This window comes from Rhodamnia argentea, chromosome 9 (assembly GCF_020921035.1).
Source record: "Rhodamnia argentea isolate NSW1041297 chromosome 9, ASM2092103v1, whole genome shotgun sequence".
In the NCBI taxonomy this organism is placed as follows: domain Eukaryota; kingdom Viridiplantae; phylum Streptophyta; class Magnoliopsida; order Myrtales; family Myrtaceae; genus Rhodamnia; species Rhodamnia argentea.
Window position 1 is genome coordinate 22714784 of NC_063158.1, and position 20753 is coordinate 22735536.

A 20753-nucleotide genomic window follows, 5' to 3' on the forward strand; every position below is an offset into this window, starting at 1 on the left:
GGTTTTGTTTGAAGGTATGTGCCATTTTTTTTTTTTGGGTGCAAAAATAGAAGTCTGTAGATAGTTAGTGGGTTACCCATGATGTACGTTCACGATATTTTCCATTATATAAAGTGTGGATGAAACTTTAAAGGATGTTCGAGTCAATTTATAGAGTCATTATTGCGAAATCCCTAACTAATGTCGGGTTAGTGCACATGTATCGTCGAATCACATAGGTCTCACGTGAGATCCACTTAGTCTTGATGATTCTTTTGAGCTTGGCTCACGTGCATCGAGGATCACGCAAGAATTTTATAATTTGTGAGCCTCTCGCAATATTAGTTACAGTTTTAATTATTGCATCTAATTTTTTTTGTTCATAACTTACCTTAACATCTTAAAAACAAAAATTTACCGTAATTGAATTTATTTAATGTGCTATATCTAAAACCTTTCAAAAAGCATACAAATATTAACATGCAAAATGCATTCGTGTTTGTGATAATTTCTCGTAAAAATTGTAATTGAAAAAAAGATAGACAATAATTATCGACGAAACACGAGTCTATATTCCGAGGAAAAAAAATCGAGTGGTACTAATTTTTTTTTTTTTCGTCCCTAAATAGTGATATTGGTGCGTCCACCCTCCACAGCATGCGGGTTTAAGTACAAATCTTGACATAGTTACAGTTTTGGTCAATGGGCGTGTGCCACGTGTCACTCGTAACTGGACCAAGCACCGAGCAGCTGAGCTGGATGTTGCACAATTTATTTATTATTTATTATTTTTGGGTGATAGAATAATATTCAAATTAGTAATGTGGTCCCCAGTCCCCACCACAGGGAATCTTCCAAAAAGCGGTGAACGGATCTATCTGAAAACTGGAAAGGAAAATGGACGGGTGTGATGCGCTCGTCTTGCATGGTGGGCCTTGGTGGGGGCCACTCTTCGTTTTGGCGGCTTTATGGGGCTTTTGGAAAAAAAAAATTTTAATAGTATTAAATCATATCTTAGATTGGCCAAAACTTTCTATTAACTGCACTTGTCTCATTTTGAATCTTTTGCACGGCGCTGCTCTGATGTCAATCTTATTTCAGGGGAAGCAGAAAGCGCAGAATCGCTCTATCGAAATGAAAATCAAATCGAACCGAATCGTATCCCGTTCTGTCAAATTATCGAAATTATTTTCGAGTTGGGTTTCGAGTGGATTTTCTTTTCTTTTTCTTTTTTTTTTTTTTTACCCTCTTTACTTTGGTTTCGATTAGATCCGTTTGGAAAATCTATTAACCGAAGGAAAACCGATACAACTTCTTTTCTTGAGCATTTTTTTTTTTTTGAAAATTCACACCCCTTTCAATTCGTAGTCGATAGTTATAGAAACTATGCGTTTATCTTACTCATTTACTTAGGCATGAAGGACGGACACACATAGTTTGAAAGAACGCAATGCGGGATTGACTTAATGATCAAGGAGCGGACTTACGTGTGTGGATTAGGTACCCGCATGTACACCCACCCAATTTTAACTCGCCCGATTGATAAGATAAGTGAAGGTGTTTCACGAATTTGAGTTTTACTTAACTAAAACGGGGCTTCTTCGTTATAAGAAAAAAAAAACATCGGTCTTATTCTTGTTTGACGTAGTTAAGGGTTTGAATACACAGCAAAATCGAAGTTTTGTAGAAAGTATGAAGTGTGTTCCGATTAGTTTAGTTTAGTCAGACGATGTTGTTGATCTACCTATATAAACATGTCTTGAGTTAAACCGAGCTCCTGACGGTTGGGGATTTTCTCTTCTTTTCTCATCCTATACATCGTCGAACAAAATTCGTTTAAAACATACCTCGGGATACATCGCGGGACACTATAGATAATGTAATAACCCCGAGTCAATTTCACTATATCTCCTATAAATTTCCTAATTTATGCATCCACATGTGCGAGTGAAAATTGTAGCAAGAGATTACGCCATTAATGCATACAATGTAACTGATCCTCGCTTGTATATGTTACATGCCCCCCCGCAAGGTGGCATTGGAAGGGAAGTACAAATAATATTGGTAATGCCAAAAATTCACTTTGCTAGTAGTTGATATCAGGAGAGCCTAGGGTTTGAGGGCGAAGAGAGAGTGGAGGGAGCATAAGAGGAGGACCAGGTAAATCGCCGCCGCGACGAAGCCGACGATGAGAGCGCCGATCACCCGGTCGCAGAACTTGGGGACTTGGCCGCAAATCGGTAACCAACCGGCGTGGTTGTTCCCTTTCTTGCCCACCCGGCCTATCGCCACTGTAGCGAAAATGCTGGAGCTCGGGAGCATTGCAATGACCTAGAGAGAGAGAGAGAGAGAGAGAGAGATCATATGTAGTAGCAAAGAAAATGTCATGAAATTTACTTAGAGCGAGAGCTAAATGAAGGAATTGATTGTTCGCAATCGAGCAAAGCATAGACTCGACTGCGTCCCAAGTTGATGTGATCATCGCCGGATACCGCAAGTCCCATATGAACCTGGCTGGTCCCAAGCTAAGTAATTCAGATGTTGGATCGTGATCCACCCGGTCAAAGGTTTCCAATGGTTTGGGGGCTCTTACTAGCTGAACTCATGGGAACATTTCTCTATCAACTTGTTACAGTGCAAAATGAAGTGAAATACCCATCATGATTTGCTAGGAAATGTGTTGTCTAGATCGATTCCGAGAGGGTAATCTACAAAATCATATGCACTGGTTGCTCACCACAGACACTATCTAAAAGGATGAAGATTTCATGTGGTTCTTGAATTATGATTGATCCTATTTATCACGTCGGTGTCGTAACGAAATTAACAAACAGGTATACGTATGTTCGTTTGCTTAGATTCTAGGTGGAAACACATAATTTTCTAAATTATTTAGTCAATGCATGCTGGGAAATATTGAAAAAAAATATTTTTTATTTTTTTACCATTTTTTTCTCAACATTAAACCAAAAAAGTAATTAAAAAAAGGCAAAACCACGTTTGGACTCGAAAGCAACCTCACTCTTCTCCCCATTTTTCTCGGACAAAATATTTTTTTCCCGTGCTTATGCTTTTTACTGCGGCATTCGCTATTTTAAGGAACCAACTATGGTAAACAGATCGTCACTTGTACGCTTCAAGAATAAGATCGCGATATAACGATGCCATGATAGTAAATTCTTCGAGCTCCTTCGCTGCTAGACCTCACTTCGACAGAAAAACCTTGCAACTTTATCGTCCAAACAGCCGGGTAAGTGGATTGCTCCGTGTTTCGCGAGTTCGATTCACATCGTCGCATGCCCACGAAACGTGGTCGCCCCCGCGTTGCTTAAACCGCAGCACGCCTCATATAAGAGTCCTCCGCGGCCGTCAACATCTCGATAGGGACTCGTCGTCCTTGGACTTTCGGATTGCGGTGGTGGCTAAATAGTTACAATTTGATCCCGACAATCCTTACGAGCGCAGAATTCACCCAAAGGGAGTTGCCAACATTTCACCCACTCCTTTTTTTTATAATGCCACATAAAAAAAAATCCTTCGAATTATGTTCATTGCGACATAAATATATTAATTTTTTTGTATTACGAAAAATCCCGAACTTATAATAGCATGACAAATATACATTGCATAATTTAAGGGACAGTCGTACCACATTAGGCATAATTTAGGTTTTTTTATGGTATTTATTTATTTTCTTGGTGGAAAAGCTTTTCACCCTCTTCCGCTCGTGGGGAAACCCTGCCACGTGTTCGGATAACGCACGAAACCGATACTTGACAATGAGAAACTCTCTCCTTTTCGTGCGTGGTAGTGTCAAGGACGCGCGAGCGAGGGAGAGTGAAGTCCACGGACCAATAGAATATCCGAAAAGTGGCTCTCCCGTGGGGCCTCACCTGTCGCTGTCCCACAGTATCCCCTGGGAATAAGCGAGAAGATACAACAATTAATTAGCTGCCCCACAAAAAAAAAAAGAACAAATGAAAAGATATTTCTGCTCGAAGCACGAGTCCAATACGACGACGTCGCGGCTTGCTGCCAGCAATGAACCGTACGGCGGTCATGGACACTAGCGCAAATTCTTTGCTGTGCTTCTTTCCTTTTTTTTTTTTTGGGAAAAAACCACCAAAAACCCCGAACTATGCCAATTGTGACACATTTGCCCTAAAATTTTTTTTGTGACACCAAAAATCCCAAACTTTTACTCATGTGACACATTTACCCCAAACTTTTTCTTATGACATTGAAAACCCTAAACTTATATCCGTGTGACATATTTACCCTAAAATAATTTTTTGTGACATCAAAAATCCTAAACTTATATTCGTGCGACACATTGAAGTAGGTAAATGTGTCACACGAATATAAGTTTGGAGTTTTTAGTGTCACAACAAAAAGTTTGGGGTAAATGTGTCACACAAGTACAAGTTTGGGGTAAATGTGTCACATGCGTACAAGTTTAGGGTTTTTTGTGTCACAAATAAAAGTTTGGGGTAAATGTGTCACAGCGGGCATAGTTTAGGATTTTTGGTGGCTTTTTCCCTTCTTTTTTTTTGTCGGAAGTGCAACTTTATTTCTCCATTTCTCGATATCCGATAAAAAAAAAGTTCATCATGTGCGGAAAAAGAGGGAAAATAGCTGGTAAATTCTAATGAAAATATAAAAAACAGTTTGATCACATTTCGTCCCATGACCACTTAACCCACATCTATGTTGGAAAATATCACATGCATCGCATCAATTGTGCATGTGCCCTTGTTTATGAAATTATCATCTTTTTCGAAAGTGACCATCTCGAATCGTAAATTCCCACGCCCATTAAAAAACACTCAAAATCAATTGAAAATCAAATTGCCAAACCTAAACAAGATGTTAAAATCAATTTGTGAGTTGGGCGATTTGATCTCTCGAGCGCGGGGTTTTGTTTGGAGGTATGTGCCTTTTTTTGTGCAAAAATAGAAGTCTGTAAATAGTTAGTGGGTTACACATGATGTACGTTCACGATATTTTCCATAACATAAAGTGTGGATGAAACTTTAAAGGATGTTCGAGTCAATTTATAACTCATTATTGCGAAATCCCCGACTAGTGTCGGCTAAGTGCACATGCATCTTTGAATCACTTGAGTCTCACGTGAAATCCACTTAGTCATGATGATTCTTTTGAGCTTGGCTCGCGTGCATTGGGATCATGCCAGAACTTCATAATTTGTGAGCCTCTGGCAATATTAGTTACAGTTTTAATTATTGCATCTAATTTTTTTTTTCATAACTTACCTTAACATCTTATAAACAAAAAATTACCATAATTGAATTTATTTAATGTGCTATATGTAAATCCTTTCAAAAAGCGTACAAATATTAACATGTAAAATGCATTCGTATTTGTGATAATTTCTCGTAAAAGTTGTAATTGAAAACAAGATAGATAATAATTATTGACGAGACACGACTTTATATTCCGAGGAAAAAAAAATCGAGTGGTACTTTTTTTTTTTTAATCCCTAAATAATGATATTGGTGCGTCCACCCACCACAGCACGCGGGTTCAAGTACTAATCTCGACATTGGACCCAAAAAAAAAAAGGTACTAATCTCGACATGGTTGCAGTTTCGGTCAATGGGCGGGTGCCACGTGTCACTCGTAACTGGACCAAGCACCGAGCAGCTGAGCTGGATGTTGAGCAATTTTTTTTTTTTTTTTGTGGGGGTGATAGAATAATATTCAAATTTAAATAATGTGGTCCCCACCACAGGGAATCTTCCAAAAAGCGGTAAACGGATCTATCTGCAAACTGGAAAGCAAAATGGACGGGTGTGATGCGCTCGTCTTGCATGGTGGGCCTTGGTGGGGGCCACTCTTTGTTTTTGCAGCTTTAAAAAAAAGAAAATTAACAGTATTAAATCGTATCTAGATTGGCCAAACTTTCTATTAACTACACGTGTCTCATTTTGAATGTTAACACCCCGTGAAGGGCCAACTGTTGCACGGATTGCTCTGATGTCAATCTTATTTCAGGGGAAGTAGAAAGCGCAGAATCGCTCCATCGAAATGGAAATCGAATCGAACCGAACTGTATTTCATTTTGTCAAATTATCGAAATTATTTTTGAGTTGGGTTTCGAGTAGATTTTCCTTTTTCTTTTTCTTTTTTTTACCCTCTTTACTTTGATTTTGGTTAGATCCATCCGTAAAATCTATTAACCGAAGAAAAACCGATACAACTTCTTTTCTTGACCAATTATTTTTTCCAAAATTCACACCCTTTTCGGTCTGTAGTCGATAGTTATAGAAACTATCTGTTTATCTTTCTTGTTCACTTAGGCATGGAGGATGGACACATGTAGTTTGAAACAACGTAACGCGGGGTTGACTTAACGGTCAAGGAGCGACTTTTGTGTGTTCATTAGGTACCCGCATTTACACCCACCCAAGTTTAACTCGCCTGATTCACAACCGAGCTCCCAATGGTTGCGGATTTTCTCTTCTTTTCTCATCCTATACATCGTGGAAAAAAATTCGTTTAAAACATACCTCGGGATACATCGCGGGAAATTATAGATAATGTAATAACCCCGAGTCAATTTCACTATATCTCCTATAAATTTCCTAATTTATGCATCCACATGTGCGAGTGAAAATTGTAGTAAGAGATTACGCCATTAATGTCATAATACGGTAATGCCAAAAAAATTCACTCGCTAGTAGTTGATATTACGGGAGCCTAGGGTTTGAGGGCGAAGAAAGAGTGGAGGGAGCATAAGACGAGGACCAGGTAGATTGCCGCCGCGACGAAGCCGGCGATGAGAGCGCCGGTGACCTGGTCGCAGAACTTGGGGACTTGGCCGCAAATCGGTAACCAACCGGCATTCGCTGAACACTAATCTATCAACTGCTAAAACTACACCAACTACAGACAAAACACAGGGCCGGAGGAATATGGGTCCCCCTGCAGATCCACATTCGCTGCAAGATTATGATGGACTCTGCATATTAAAACAAGCGCATATTATTGCCTAGGACGATTATACAACCAGCTCCTTTACTCTCCATAGGACAAGAAATAAATTCAACCTGGCCAATCATGTGAAATGCAAATAAAAAGACAATGAGAAAACAAGCACCAATAAAATTGTATTCCGCAGTCAATTGCAAGAGTTTGGATTTGCATCGTGCGCTCAAAATGGCGCCCTGCTGAAAGTCCAAGACATCACCAAAGAAGGAATACAGGAAGAGAGGAGAGCAGGTTGAAACAAACAATACTACAACATTCGAGCACGACATCTTCAGACGATAAGGCCATTTCTGCAGCCTGCCAAGCTGAGTTCGATGTGGGATCAGTCATATATATTCGAAAATCACAGCAGGAGTAAACTCAGAATCTAGTTAGATGCTACTTCCCTTTATAGGGCTCGATTTCACTTCTTCCAAACTTGATTCTATCACTCGTCCCTTAGCTATTATACTACCACCACCTATTCATGGCAGAATCGGTTAAAAATGTCAATTTGCGAGCTCCTTCTCAATCTCCTGTCAAATTCACTTTTCTCTTCTTGCTTCCTGTCACCTCCTCTTCAGTCCTTCCTCTGCCACTACGAACTCGCTCAATTAAACAACTATCATAAACAAAATGAATAGGGCAGATCTAGCTCTGGATCAAAATATCCTACAGCCTGACGCACATGTTAATCTAAAATATGCTTCATTGCATAATTTCTATTTGGGAAAGGCTTAGGCACCATGATAGCTGCTTGGGCAAATCAAGGAACAAGAATCTTCAACTTGCCAATGCGTAATAATTCAAAGGAAGACTCATGCCGAGTTGTTTATTCTACCCCCAACAAGGAAAAATACACAATGGCAGGAAAAGGTGTGGGGACAACTAGAAAGAGGAACACAAGTTCAACTATATCAAAACTGCCTATTCACCTAATTTTAATAGCTTAGTTTAGCCTCTTAAACAAATCAAGAACAATTACTAACCTCAGACAAAAGAAATAAATTTAAAACAAAAAAAGGGCAAGAACTCATACTTTGACGACATGTTAGACAAAACTAGAAATGTAAAAGTTCAAGAACTACTTAAAAGGTATGGAATTACCTCAACTTGGACATTAGCTGGACTTCTAGCCTGTGGGAATACGGGATATTTGGAGGCCCCGGCTAAATGCTTCATTAAACAAGATTCTTAATCTTATGTGCATGTCCTGGAATCCCGGCAACCATGAGAGCAAAGCCACAGGAGCCATCACGATTATTCCAAACAGCATATCGTACAGCCGGGCCAACGAAACTACAGTGTCCCACACCACGGTGGACCGCAAAAATGGTCTAAGCACAAGGGCAATGGATATTAAGCCCCATCCTGTGGGGACAAATGCAAGTAGACTCTTCACAAGGTCGAGGAATTCGAGATGAGTGAACTCCAGCGATAGGATGATCACAAGAAGCACGACCACAATGACAAGAAGCTGTACGAAACGATAGCGTATGTGTTCCTTAGCAGCATATTTATCTCGAGCATATGCCATGATCACGTGGATAGCGACAGCCACAACCATGTATATCCATGATAGCAAGTATACAGCAATGCTAGTGCTACCCTGGGTTATACCCAACTGATATACAACACCATACTGAAGAAGGAAGAAACGAAGGTCTAGAATGATCTCCAAAAGCTTGCCCCAAAGTCCTGTCGTCCTCAAATGGTCTTGTTCCTCGTACCACCAGGTCTCCCAGCTATGGTCCGCCTTAGTAAACATCCCTCCACCATTCCATATCCACTTCATGAAATCATCGTAGTCATACACTGTCTTCAGCCAATCAAAGCCTGAAGGGTTAAATATAAATGGCGACATTATCCATGAGACGACCAGGAACCAGCTGGAGATGGTCATGGCTATGTAAACGAATGTGTCCTTGGCCATGGGACTTTGTGGGGCATACACTCCCAGAATAACCCCGAGCTCGATGCCCTTCACAAAGTGACTGCGTGCATACAGTCGATAGTTCTCGGCGAATCTTTTGTGCTCCACCACGAAACCACGGCCGGTGGCTCTGTATTTCGCACCCCCGTGAAGAATGGTCCGGCCAAAATAGTGTGTTCGAGTCCCCAAACAGAATGTGTAGAAGAATGACGCAAGCTGCAACTGCATCGTAAGGAAGTCCCAAACTGCTCTGAAGAATCCATGCTCGAGAGAGTTCTCTAAAATCATTGGGAGAGAAGTGAAGAGGCCAAGCTGGACGGCAAACTGCTGGTTGAGAATAGCCGCGAGAACTTCATTGCTGGCACTATCATTCACAGCTCTCCCTTCAATGCCGCTAAGAGCAAGATAAAGGCGGCCCCACAAAAATGTGTAGACGGTAAGAACCACTATCAATGAGTTGAAGTAGAACCCTATAGTTGTGTAGAAGACAGACAGCATCCGGAAAAAGTCTAAGCAGTGACCCAGCCTATATATGTCTCTGCTCAGAACCTGCTCACCATTGCCACTGGCGACCTTGGCCTCAAACATAGATATCTGATTCAACCCAACGTCCCTTCCCTTACCCACTTGAATATATTCGTGGTGTGTTACATTCCCTCTTCTCAGTGTACAGTTGTAGCCGGCAAATATGTCCTCACTGATGTTGATCACCTTGGAAGCCTTGCTTATCCCTCCACGGGTTAAGAACCAAAACCTATCAAAAACATCCGGGTGACCATAATGCATACGTACCTTCAAAGGGTTCGCCAGAACACGCTGCCCCAAAGTCACGAAACTCGTTTCCTGGGCGGACATAAACCAGGCAAGAGAGGACACAGAGCCAGTGAAAACATTTTCACGTACTCCTAAAATCGTTGGCCTCCTGATCCCGTAAAATTTCTTGAACTCTTCCAACAGATTACGCATTTTGAGTGCCTCCTCAAAGTAATTGTCTTGGTTCATGTCGATGGTTTGGAGCGCATCCCCCCGAGTGAAGATTATTGCGTGGTTCTGATTCTCTGGCTTTCCTTCGCCGAGCTGCACAGGGCCCGGCAACTGGATCCGGTAGATCTCGACCTCCCTCTGCAGTTGCTGGTCATACTTCACCAGAACGGAGTAAAATTCTACTCCGTCCCTCCCCGAGTGAACCTCATCGATGTATGCAACTCGAAGAGCCTCGTTTTCCTTCATAAGATACAAAATATCATTGGCACGCCGATCTTTACGTGCCTTCTGAGCGCCATAGACCTGACAGGTGATCACATACGTGAACTTCATCAGGGCGCACGCATTCTCGCTCCCCTTGAACAGAAGACTCACGCCACTGGGTGCTCTATCAAGCATCCGTGAAGCCGACATGTGGATGGAAGGAGGACCATTCAAGCTGCCATTGGAGGACCTGAGCGAATGATGAGAAGCGATGTTTTGCGTTCCCATTCTTATGTCCATCTCTGAAGCGGAGTCTAGAAACGAAAGCATCTTAAGAGCCCTATAGTAGTACATCATTCCTCTCACGGCGCGGGACAATGTCTGGCCCCGGTAAGATGCCCAGAGACGCAGCTCTCTTGATTTCAAAATATCTTCAACATCCTCCAAGCCTTCCCTGCGCATCCTTTCCAAGAAGTTCGCCCACTCGTCCTCATAGACCTTCCGCAGATAAAACAGAGTTGAAATTCCATCCTCGTTCTCTCTTCGAAGGCCAACTTCTCCGTACAGGACATCTTCGTCGTAATAGGGAGTCAATACACTGAAAGCCATCATTTTTTCCACGTAAGGGGCAAGAGGCATGTTCATGAAGAGTGAATTGCTAAAGAAAGCAATGCGACGCCTAGCCTCGAGATTCACTGGGACATTGTGCATCGAGTCACTGGATGTAAGAATTGTCTGCACCCGACGCAGCTGTCTGTAGAAAACAGGATCCTCATCACCAGGAAGCTCGACAGCATTTTCAAAGAGGAATCCTGCATCAGGGGCTTGGCCAAGGGGTGCCAGGCCCTCCTGCATCAAAGTGCCAGGCCCTCCTGCATCAAAGCTGGAATTGACTTCTTCACCTTTGGGAATTCTCGGACAGAAAGTTCGTAGAGAGCCTGCAGTGCATTCACTATCTTCCTCATATCTTTGGTGTCGCTCAGCAGAAGCTGAAGAAGTAAGCTCAACTTTGCACGAATATCTGTAAGAATTGTCATTTTATAAACTTCCGTGAGCTTCCCCTCCTGAATGTGCTGATCGATACAATCGAACAACTTCAGGGCGATAGATTTCTCTTCGGTATTGTCTTTGATGATCATGATAATCAAGTGCTTGATGCTATCATATGCTTCAATAACAGCACATCGCCTATACTCATTGACGCAGATCTTCAACCAAAGATCCCGGTCAGGACTACCCGCCAACTCACTTGCGTGACTCAGGGCAAGAAGCAGCTCATTGCACAGGAGGGCACAGGGCCAGCGGATTACCCTAATGTCCCAACAGTTGGGCGCTAGTTCCAAAAGCTCGAATTCTCTGTCGCTAATGAGATCTTCTTCCCTGAGAGTTATCATGATTTCATTCCATATCATTGCAAACCTCGTCGCTTCCACTTGACTGGATTCCATCTTAGTGTAGGGCTGACCAAGACCATAACGCAGTTTCAGCCGGCGGATCGCATCACGCAGCTTCTTGACCATCGTCGCCTGAGGACTTAGCGTCTGCTCCCATGGCATTAGATTAAACTGTATTGCACTAGCGAAAAACTGAAACCTAAGCCGCAGCTGCTCGATATTCCGTATTTCGCCCAAATGTGAAAACAGCCCAATCGTCCCACCAGCAACAGAAGAGAAGATAGAGTACCAAATTTGCAAGTCCATAAGGTATATCAAGATAACAGGAGTCCACAAAAGTATTATAGCCATCCTATTAGTGCTACCGAAGAACTCGTGCCACCCGTACTGTATATTGCGAAGATGTAAAAGAGTCTTTGTTGGAGCAACTAAAGGCTTGATTTGCAGGAAATAACTGAATGAAATTTTGCTAGCCAACACCACAACCCAAAAGAGGGCGTACTTCATGTTATTCACGTGCCCTTCTCTCACGCCACGACCCACGAAAATTCGAGTGTGGAACCACCATGTAAACAGATACAATATGCGCCAATCCAACTCTTCAATTCCGTTCCGGATCCAAGGAAGAATGAAAAGCGCCAAGGCCAGCAACTCTGGAATTATAAACACTAATGCAGTCTTGAGAAATACAACGATCCTCCGATCGGCCTCTTGGGACCAATCGTCATCAGTATTCTTCTGACTCCATATTCTTGCATAGAAAACCGAAAAGACGACTATCCAAGTCACAGCAACAAGACTCTTCAACACCATCCTCAACCCAAGAAAGAACGTATCTCTCGAAACCAAACTATACTGTGTCCCCGCGTCGAGCACAGATTGCAGCAACCTGAGTCCACTCCAGGTGATAAACACCGTCAATAGCTTCACCTGCACATGCCTCCTCTCCAATGCCTGCCAAGGGTACTCCGTCCCCTCCCAAGCGATGATTATCATCGATTGTAGCAAGAGAATCAACAAAACCCAGAGCCTATCGAAGCTTCGGAAGACATTCCAAAACGACCTCTGCTCCACAAAACCCGTCTTCCCCATCCTCTGGCTCTTGTCTGCTGTTGCAAAGTAATTGCAATCCAAATCGATCGGCCATTTCAGCGTCTTGAAACATCTCCTGCTCCAAAAGTACTCATTCAAATCATCGTAATTCCGCCAAGCAGAATGTGGGGCCCTCCCGTTCCTACTGCCCTCAACCTCGATCTTAATGGTCCGGTAAATGGGTATCACGATGGACTTCAAGAACGGCTTTTGACCGTAGAGCGAGGGCAAGAACGGCCTGCCCGTGTTATTATCAACGTAATCCTCGTTGAGAATGCGGTTCAATTCCATGGCCATGTGGTGAAACACATAGCAAATGCACTCGGGCATGAACCGCAAGTTCGCGGACTCGCCCCAGATGAGCAGATAGAGAGACACGTACAGCAATTCGCGGCGAAGGCTGGGGCCGTCGGCGCCGGAGGAAAGCCGGAGGCCGGGGACGATGGTGCCGGAGGAGAGCCGGAGGCTGTGGCGCTTGCCGAGGTAGGAGCACCAGAGGGTGTAGTTGCGGAGGAGCTTGCGGCGGAAGGACTGGAGGACGTCGGGGTCGAGGGCGTCGGGGTTCGGCGGCGGGGGGTTGAGGCGCATTTGGGCGTTGGCGAGGTGGAGGACGAGGTGCTCGCGCTGGTTGCGGACGTTGTCGGCCTGGAAGCCGAAGAAGGCGCTGAGCCAGTCGAGGAGGTCGGCGCCGGCGCTGGGGTCCCAGTCGGAGAAGGGCGGCCTGCGGAGGTCGTCGACGAAGCGGAGCGCGGCGGCGGCGGCGCGCACCTCCGGGTAGCGGAGGGAGGGGTGATCGGTGAGGAGCGTGTGGATGGGGATGATGTTGTAGACCTCGCCCGGGATGGGAGGGGGGCGGCGGCGGCGGCGGCGCGTCGACGGGCACGCGCCCACGCGTGGGCTGGGGCGGCTGGCGCAAGTTCATGGTTTGTCCGGCTAGGCGTCTGTTCAGTGATGGAGTGCGTCCATTGTCACGCTGGTGACTGAGAAGAAGCTGAGCTGAGAAGTGAGAAGAGTTTCGAGTTTTATAGAGAGAGAGAGAGAGAGAGAGAAAAGATATTTTCTAAATTATTTAGTCAATGCATGCTGGGAAATATTGAAAATAAAAATATTTTTTCTTTTTTTGCCAATTTTTTCTCAACACTAAACCAAAAAAGTAATTAAAAAAGGCAAAACCACTTTTGGACTCGAAAGCAACCTCACCCTTCTCCCCATTTTTCTCGGACAAGATATTTCCTTCTTGTGCTTATGCTTTTTACCGCGGCATTCACTATGGTAAACAGATCGTTACTTGTACGCTTCAAGAATAAGATCGCGATGTAACGATGCCATGACGGTCAATTCTTCGAGCCGCTTCGCTGCTAGACTTCACTTCGACGGAAAAACCTTGCAACTCCATCGTCCGAGTAGCCGGGTAAGTGGATCGCTCCGTCTTTCGCGAGTTCGATTCACATCGCCGCATGCCCACGAAACGTGGTCGCCCCCGCGTTGCTTAAACTGCAGCATACCTCATATAAGAGTCCTCCACGACCGTCAACATCTCGATAGGGACTCGTTGTCCTTGGACTTTCGGATTGCGGTGGTGGCGAAATAGTTACAATTCGATCCCAACAATCCCGATGAGCGCATAATTCATTCAAAGGGAGTTGCCAACATTTCACCCACTCTTTTTTTTTTTATAATACCACATAAAAAAAACCCTTCGAATTATGTCCATTGTGACATAAACACATTAATTTTTTTGTATTACGAAAAATCCCGAACTTATAATAGTATGACAAATATACATTGCACAATTTAAGGGACATTCGTACCACATTTGGCATAATTTAGGTTTTTTTTTATGGCATTTATTTATTTATTTTCTTGGTGGAAAAGCTTTTCACCCTTTTCCGCTCGTGGGGAAACCGTGCCGCGACACGTGTTCGGATAACGCACGAAACTGATACTTGACCAATGAGAAACTGTCCTTTTCGTGTGTGGTGGTGTCGCGGACGCGCGAGCGAGGGAGAGTGAAGTCCACGGACCAATAGAATATCCGAAAAAGTGGCGTTCCCGTGGGGCCTCACCTGTCGCTGTCCCACAGTATCCCCTGGGAATAAGCGAGAAGATACGACAATTAATTAGCTCACGATCCCAGGCTTCAATACCTACTAGCTGACATCCTAGATAGACGAAAGCCACATGAGAAAAGAAAAGCTGCTTTTCCTTAGCTTTTGGATTTTGAGTAAGGCGAATATGAAAAGTGTTCCCTAAAGGGAAAAGTACAGAATCGTGGCACGTTTCTTGTTTGTTCTTTGGATATTCCTGTAGTGAACGCGCCTGTAAGGGCAGTTTTAAAATGACTAACTTCCAGCTACTTAACAGCAAACAGCTACAACGAAAACTCAAAACACTTTCTGAAATTTTTTGCCTTTGAGGTCTGAATTGATCCTCCATCTTTAATGTGGTTGTGAATTGAAGTGTCAACAAAAAAAAAAAAAAAAGAAAAAGAAGAGGATCTTGTAAGTGGCAAATAGCATGTTCAAAAACAGGTCATGCAGGTGATGTTATAAGGGTGGCCTTTTGAGTTTTGGCTAGTAGAATTCTTAGTAGCCAGCAGCCTCTTTTCCTACAACTCCTTTGCTTCTATTGCTATAACATTGCTGTTATTGTGAAATAAACTGAAACTTATGAATGCTAAAGTTCGTGTAAATTGTCTATCATTGCAGAAAACTTCTAGCCATTGGTGGAGCAGCGGCGAAGATACGACAATTATCACTTGCATAGCATCAATTGTGCATGTGCCCTTGTTCATGAAATTATTATCTCTTTCGAAAGTCACCATCTCGTATTGTAAATTTCCACGCCCATAAAAAAATACTCAAAATCAACTGAAAATCAAACTACCAAACCTAAATTCTTTGCTGTGTGTGTGACTAGTTCCTAACTAAAGAATTGATTTGCTCAACCACTTCAGGGAAAGGAACGCTATCTCCAACAAACCGCATCTCCGAACAGCGCACACCCACACGAACAAGGGGGGCTCACGGCTGAATACCACAAAGAAAAGGACAGAATTCCCAGCAGAAGACAGAAAACAAAACAGGGACAGAGAAGAGGAAAGCAAGTCGGGAAGTGTTTCTCCCTTTGTCTGCTTTCCCTTTTATCTTTTCCTCTACTTGGTGCCTGACTTCCAAGGTTTCATCTTTTAGATCCAGGACGAAACCATTCAATCAACCTGCACGAGTAATCAGTCAAAGATGTCGCAGGTGTTATGCTCGCGACGATTTTTTTTTGGGGGTGCCCGCCTCAATATCAAAGACTCGAGCAAGTGAGAAAGAAGAAGAAAAACCCCGAAAGAAGTTTCAAATTTTAAAATTTGCGCCCGCTTCGGCCGCTGGAAAAGCCTGACAGGTCAGTGAGTTTGGACCATTATTTGAGACTAACTCGGCAACCTCGTATCCCAAGACAATGACCATATTAATCGTTTGTTTTTCTTAGAAAACGGCTCCGGTTAACAGCCTTATTTGAAAATTTCTTCGTTAATTATCACTGTCTACAGGAGCAAATCATGCATAACATGGAAAAACTTTTCAAGCATATTCTTCCCCCTGGACATAATCTGTTTAGGAATGAGAAGCTAATCATTTGTTATGCGGTGGTGGACAGTAGCGCAAATTCTTTGCTGTGTGTGTGTGTGTTTTTTTGTTGTCGGAAGGGCAACTTTATTTCTCCTTTTCTCGATATCTGATAAAAAAAAGTTCGACATGTGTGGAAAAGAGGGAAAAAAAGCTGATAAATTCTAATGAAAATATAAAAAACAGTTTGATCACGTTTCGTCCCATGACCACTTAACCCACATCTATGTTGGAAAATATCACATGCATCGCATCAATTGTGCATGTGCCCTTGTTCATAAAATTATTATCTCTTTCGAAAGTCACCATCTCGAATTGTAAATTCTCATATCCATCAAAAAAACACTCAAAATCAATTGAACATCAAACTGTCAAACCTAAACAAGATGTTAAAATCAATTTGCGAGTTGGGCGATTTGATCTCTCGAGTGCGGGGTTTTGTTTGGAGGTATGTGCCATTTTTCTTTTTTTGTGCAAAAGTAGAAGCCTGTAAATAGTTAGTGGGTTACCCATGATGTACATTCATGATATTTTCCATAATATAAAGTGTGGATGACACTTTAAAGGATGTTCGAGTCAATTTATAGAGTCATTATTACAAAATCCTTTACTAATGTCGGCTCAGTGCACATGTATCATTGAATCACATGAGTCTCACTTGAGATCCACTTAGTCTTGACGATTCTTTTGAGCTTTGGCTCACGTGCATTGGGGATCACGCCGGAACTTCATAATTTGTGAGCCTCTCGCAATACTAGTTACAGTTTTAATTATTGCATCTAATTTTTTTTTTCACAACTTACCTTAATATCTTATAAAAAAAATTACCATAATTGAATTTATTTAATGTGCTATATGTAAAACCTTTCAAAAAGCGTACAAATATTAACATGTAAAATGCATTCATATTTGTGATAATTTCTCGTAAAAGTTGTAATTGAAAAAAAGATAGACAATAATTATCGACGAGTCACTAGTCTCTGTTTTGAGGAAAAAAAAATCGAGTGGTACTATTTTTTTTTTTCATCCCTAAATACTGATGTTGGTGCGTCCACCCACCACAGCACGCGGATTCAAGCAATGGGCGAGTGCCACGTGTCACTCGTCACTGGACCAAGCACCGAGCAGCTGAGCTGGATGTTGCCCAATATTTTTTTTTTTTTTTTGGGGGGTGATAGAATAATATTCAAATTAAATAATGTGGTCCCCACCACAGGGGAATCTTCCAAAAAGCGGTCAACGGATCTATCTGCAAACTGGAAACCAAAATGGACGGGTGTGATGTGCTGGTCTTGCATGGTGGGCCTTGGTGGGGGCCACTCTTCGTTTCGGCGGCTTTATGGGGCTTTTGAAAAAAAAAAAATTAATAGTATTAAATCATATCTTAGATTGGCCAAAACTTTCTATTAACTGCACTTGTCTCATTTTGAATCTTTTGCACGGCGCTGCTCTGATGTCAATCTTATTTCAGGGGAAGCAGAAAGCGCAGAATCGCTCTATCGAAATGAAAATCGAATCGAACCGAACCGTATCCCGTTACGTCAAATTATCGAAATTATTTTCGAGTTGGGTTTCGAGTGGATTTTCTTTTCTATTTCTTTTTTTTTTTTTTACCCTCTTTACTTTGGTTTCGATTAGATCCGTCTGGAAAATCTATTAACCGAAGACAAACCGATACAACTTCTTTTCTTGAGCATTTTTTTTTTCGAAAATTCACACCCCTTTTAATTCGTAGTCGATAGTTATAGAAACTATGCGTTTATCTTACTCATTTACTTAGGCATGAAGGACGGACACACATAGTTTGAAAGAACGCAATGCGGGGTTGACTTAATGATCAAGGAGCGGACTTCTGTGTGTGGATTAGGTACCCGCATGTACACCCACCCAATTTTAACTCGCCCGATTGACAAGATAAGTGAAGATGTTTCGCGAATTTGAGTTTTACTTAACTAAAACGGGGCTTCTTCGTTATAAGAAAAAAAAAAAAACATTACTCTTACTCTTGTTTGCTGTAGTTAAGGGTTTGAATACACAGCAAAATCGAAGTTTTGTAGAAAGTATGAAGTGTGTTCCGATTAGTTTAGTTTAGTCAGACGATGTTGTTGATCTACCTACATAAACATGTCTCGAGTTAAACCGAGCTCTCAATGGTTGCGGATTTTCTCTTCTTTTCTCATCCAATACATCGTCGAACAAAATTCGTTTAAAACATACCTCATGATACATTGCGGGACATTATAGATAATGTAATAACTCCGAGTCAATTTCACTATATCTCCTATAAATTCCCTAATTTATGCATCCACATGTGCGAGTGAAAATTGTAATAAGAGATTACGCCATTAATGCATACGATATAATTGATCCTCACTTGTATATGTTACATGCCCCCCCGCAAGGTAGCATTGGAAGGGAAGTACAAATAATATTGGTAGCGCCAAAAATTCACTTTGCTAGTTGTTGATATTAGGAGAGCCTAGGGTTTGAGGGCGAAGAGAGAGTGGAGGGAGCATAAGAGGAGGACCAAGTAAATCCCCGCCGCGACGAAGCCGGCGATGAGAGCGCCCGGTCACCCGGTCGTGAACTTGGGGACTTGGCCGCAAATTGGTAACCAACCGGCGTGGCTATTCCCTTTCTTGCCCACCTGGCCTATCGCCACTGCGGCGGAAATGCTGGAGCTCGGGAGCATTGCAATGAGAGAGAGAGAGAGAGAGAGAGAGAGAGAGAGAGAGAGAGAGAGAGAGAGAGATCATATGTAATAGCAAAGAAAATGTCATGAAATTTATTTAGAGCGAGAGCGAAACGAAGGAATTGGTTCTTCACGATCAAGCAAAGCATAGGCTCGACTGCGTCGCAAGTTAATGTGATCATCGCCGGATACTGCAAGTCCGATATAAACTTGGCTCGTCCCAAGCTAAGTAATTCAGATGCCGGATCGTGATCCACCCGGTCAAAGGTTTCCGATGGTTTGGGGGCTCTCATTAGCTGAACTCATGCGGGCATTTCTCTATCCGCTTGTGGCAGCGCAAAATGAAGTGAAATACCCATGATGCTTTTGCTAGGAAATGTGTTGTCTAGATCGATGCCGAGAGGCTAATCTACAAAATCATAGGAACTAGTCGCTTCTGATAGACACTATTTAAGAGGAGGAAGATGTCATGCGGTTACTGAATTATGATTGATCCTATCTATCACGTCCATGACGTATCGAGATTAACAAATATGTATATGTATGTTCATTTGCTCAAATTGTAGGTGGACACGCATAATTTTCGAGACCCTCATCAATCAAACATATCACAATCGATCCTAGTAATCAATCCTTGAACTACTTTGCATCGGCCAACTTCCATGCGAGTCCGTGTAGACAAGAAAAATGCAAAGGGGCCAAGAAGTTAAGAAACATTCTAGTCCTGCCTAAAAGGATCGAGAAGTCTTCATTGAAACAAACACAAACCAAGAACCGAAGAGAGAGTTCCGAGACTCACTCACCACATCCATCATCATCACAGCACGCCAGAACAAGCTTTTGGAAGACAGAAACAGAGAGACCAAGCTGTACCCACCGGCGACAGCCTCCGCGACCACAAAGTACCTGCGCCACGAAGATCGGAAATTTCGGATCACAAGAACCCCCACCAAGTAAAGAGAGAAAATGAAAGCTTCGCGAATCAGAGAGCTTACACGAACGCCGGTGTGTTGTTGTATCTGGCATCGAAGCTCAGGTTGAGAACCTTGGCAGTCGCATGGCTGGTGACCATGATCCCGATAGCCGCAGCTGTAGAGCCCACAGCCAGCAGCCTGAGCACTAGCGAGATCTTGGCCTTGGCCATGGAGTCTTCTCTGGCTTTCAGGGGCCGGTGATCGGAGCGGGATGTGATCATGCAATGGCGAGGCGTATACTTAAACGTCCGAATATCGGATTAGTTTACATCGGAGAGAGAGAGAGAGAAGGCGATGCGTGTTAGGAAACCAACCAGGTAAGCGATTCATTCGTTCCGATACGTGCAGGCTCTACTAGGTCAACTGCCTTAGGAATTGGATGCCTCGTTCGTTCATCTCCGGCTCACTATGGCTGCAAATTTTTCTTTTCCCTCCTGTATCTGGTGAACTAACCAAGATTAGGATCCATGACGGCAGCCTCTCGCTGCGCACCGCGTGTGATCGCTCGGCCAGTGTTAGTCTCTTCACTTCGGCAGATTTCTGCTAGATGCCCTATAATTTAAGGGAGGAAGACGATGAGCAGTTGGAAGTCGGAATTCTATAATCAGGTGAGTGCCAAGCAGGAAATTTTTAAGCATACCTAGCACGGCTACATACATCACTATCAGATTTAACTATTGCGAGGGAAAGAATCCTAGGATCTTGGACTCTCGAGGGGGAAAACGATGCAAATGGCCCTTGAATTTTGACTTGATGTGCGACATGATCTTTGAACTTTTAATTCGTTCAATGCAGCCCTTAAACTTTACTTCAATGTGTAATGTGGTTTCCCGAACTTTTAATTTGTTGGATGGGGTCCTCGGTATTTTGATACATGTTCAGTTTAATCCATTC

General features: G+C 43.0%; 1 protein-coding gene, 1 non-coding gene and 1 pseudogene across 2 annotated transcripts; all 3 read right to left on the reverse strand.

Moving 5' to 3' along the window:
• Positions 1 to 1958: 1958 nt before the first annotated feature.
• LOC115739767 (CASP-like protein 1C3) lies at positions 1959 to 20174 on the reverse strand. The gene is made up of 3 exons (XM_048285634.1): positions 19881 to 20174; positions 19689 to 19791; positions 1959 to 2310 (listed from the first exon to the last, which is right to left on the reverse strand). The coding sequence occupies exons 1-3, from the start codon at positions 20078 to 20080 to the stop codon at positions 2089 to 2091; spliced, it is 525 nt and encodes a 174-aa protein (XP_048141591.1). The 5' UTR covers positions 20081 to 20174; the 3' UTR covers positions 1959 to 2088.
• LOC115733671 lies at positions 8102 to 13555 on the reverse strand (annotated as a pseudogene).
• LOC115732927 lies at positions 10379 to 10458 on the reverse strand. The gene has a single exon (XR_004014430.1). It is a non-coding gene; the product is annotated as a small nucleolar RNA J33 (small nucleolar RNA).
• Positions 20175 to 20753: the final 579 nt, after the last annotated feature.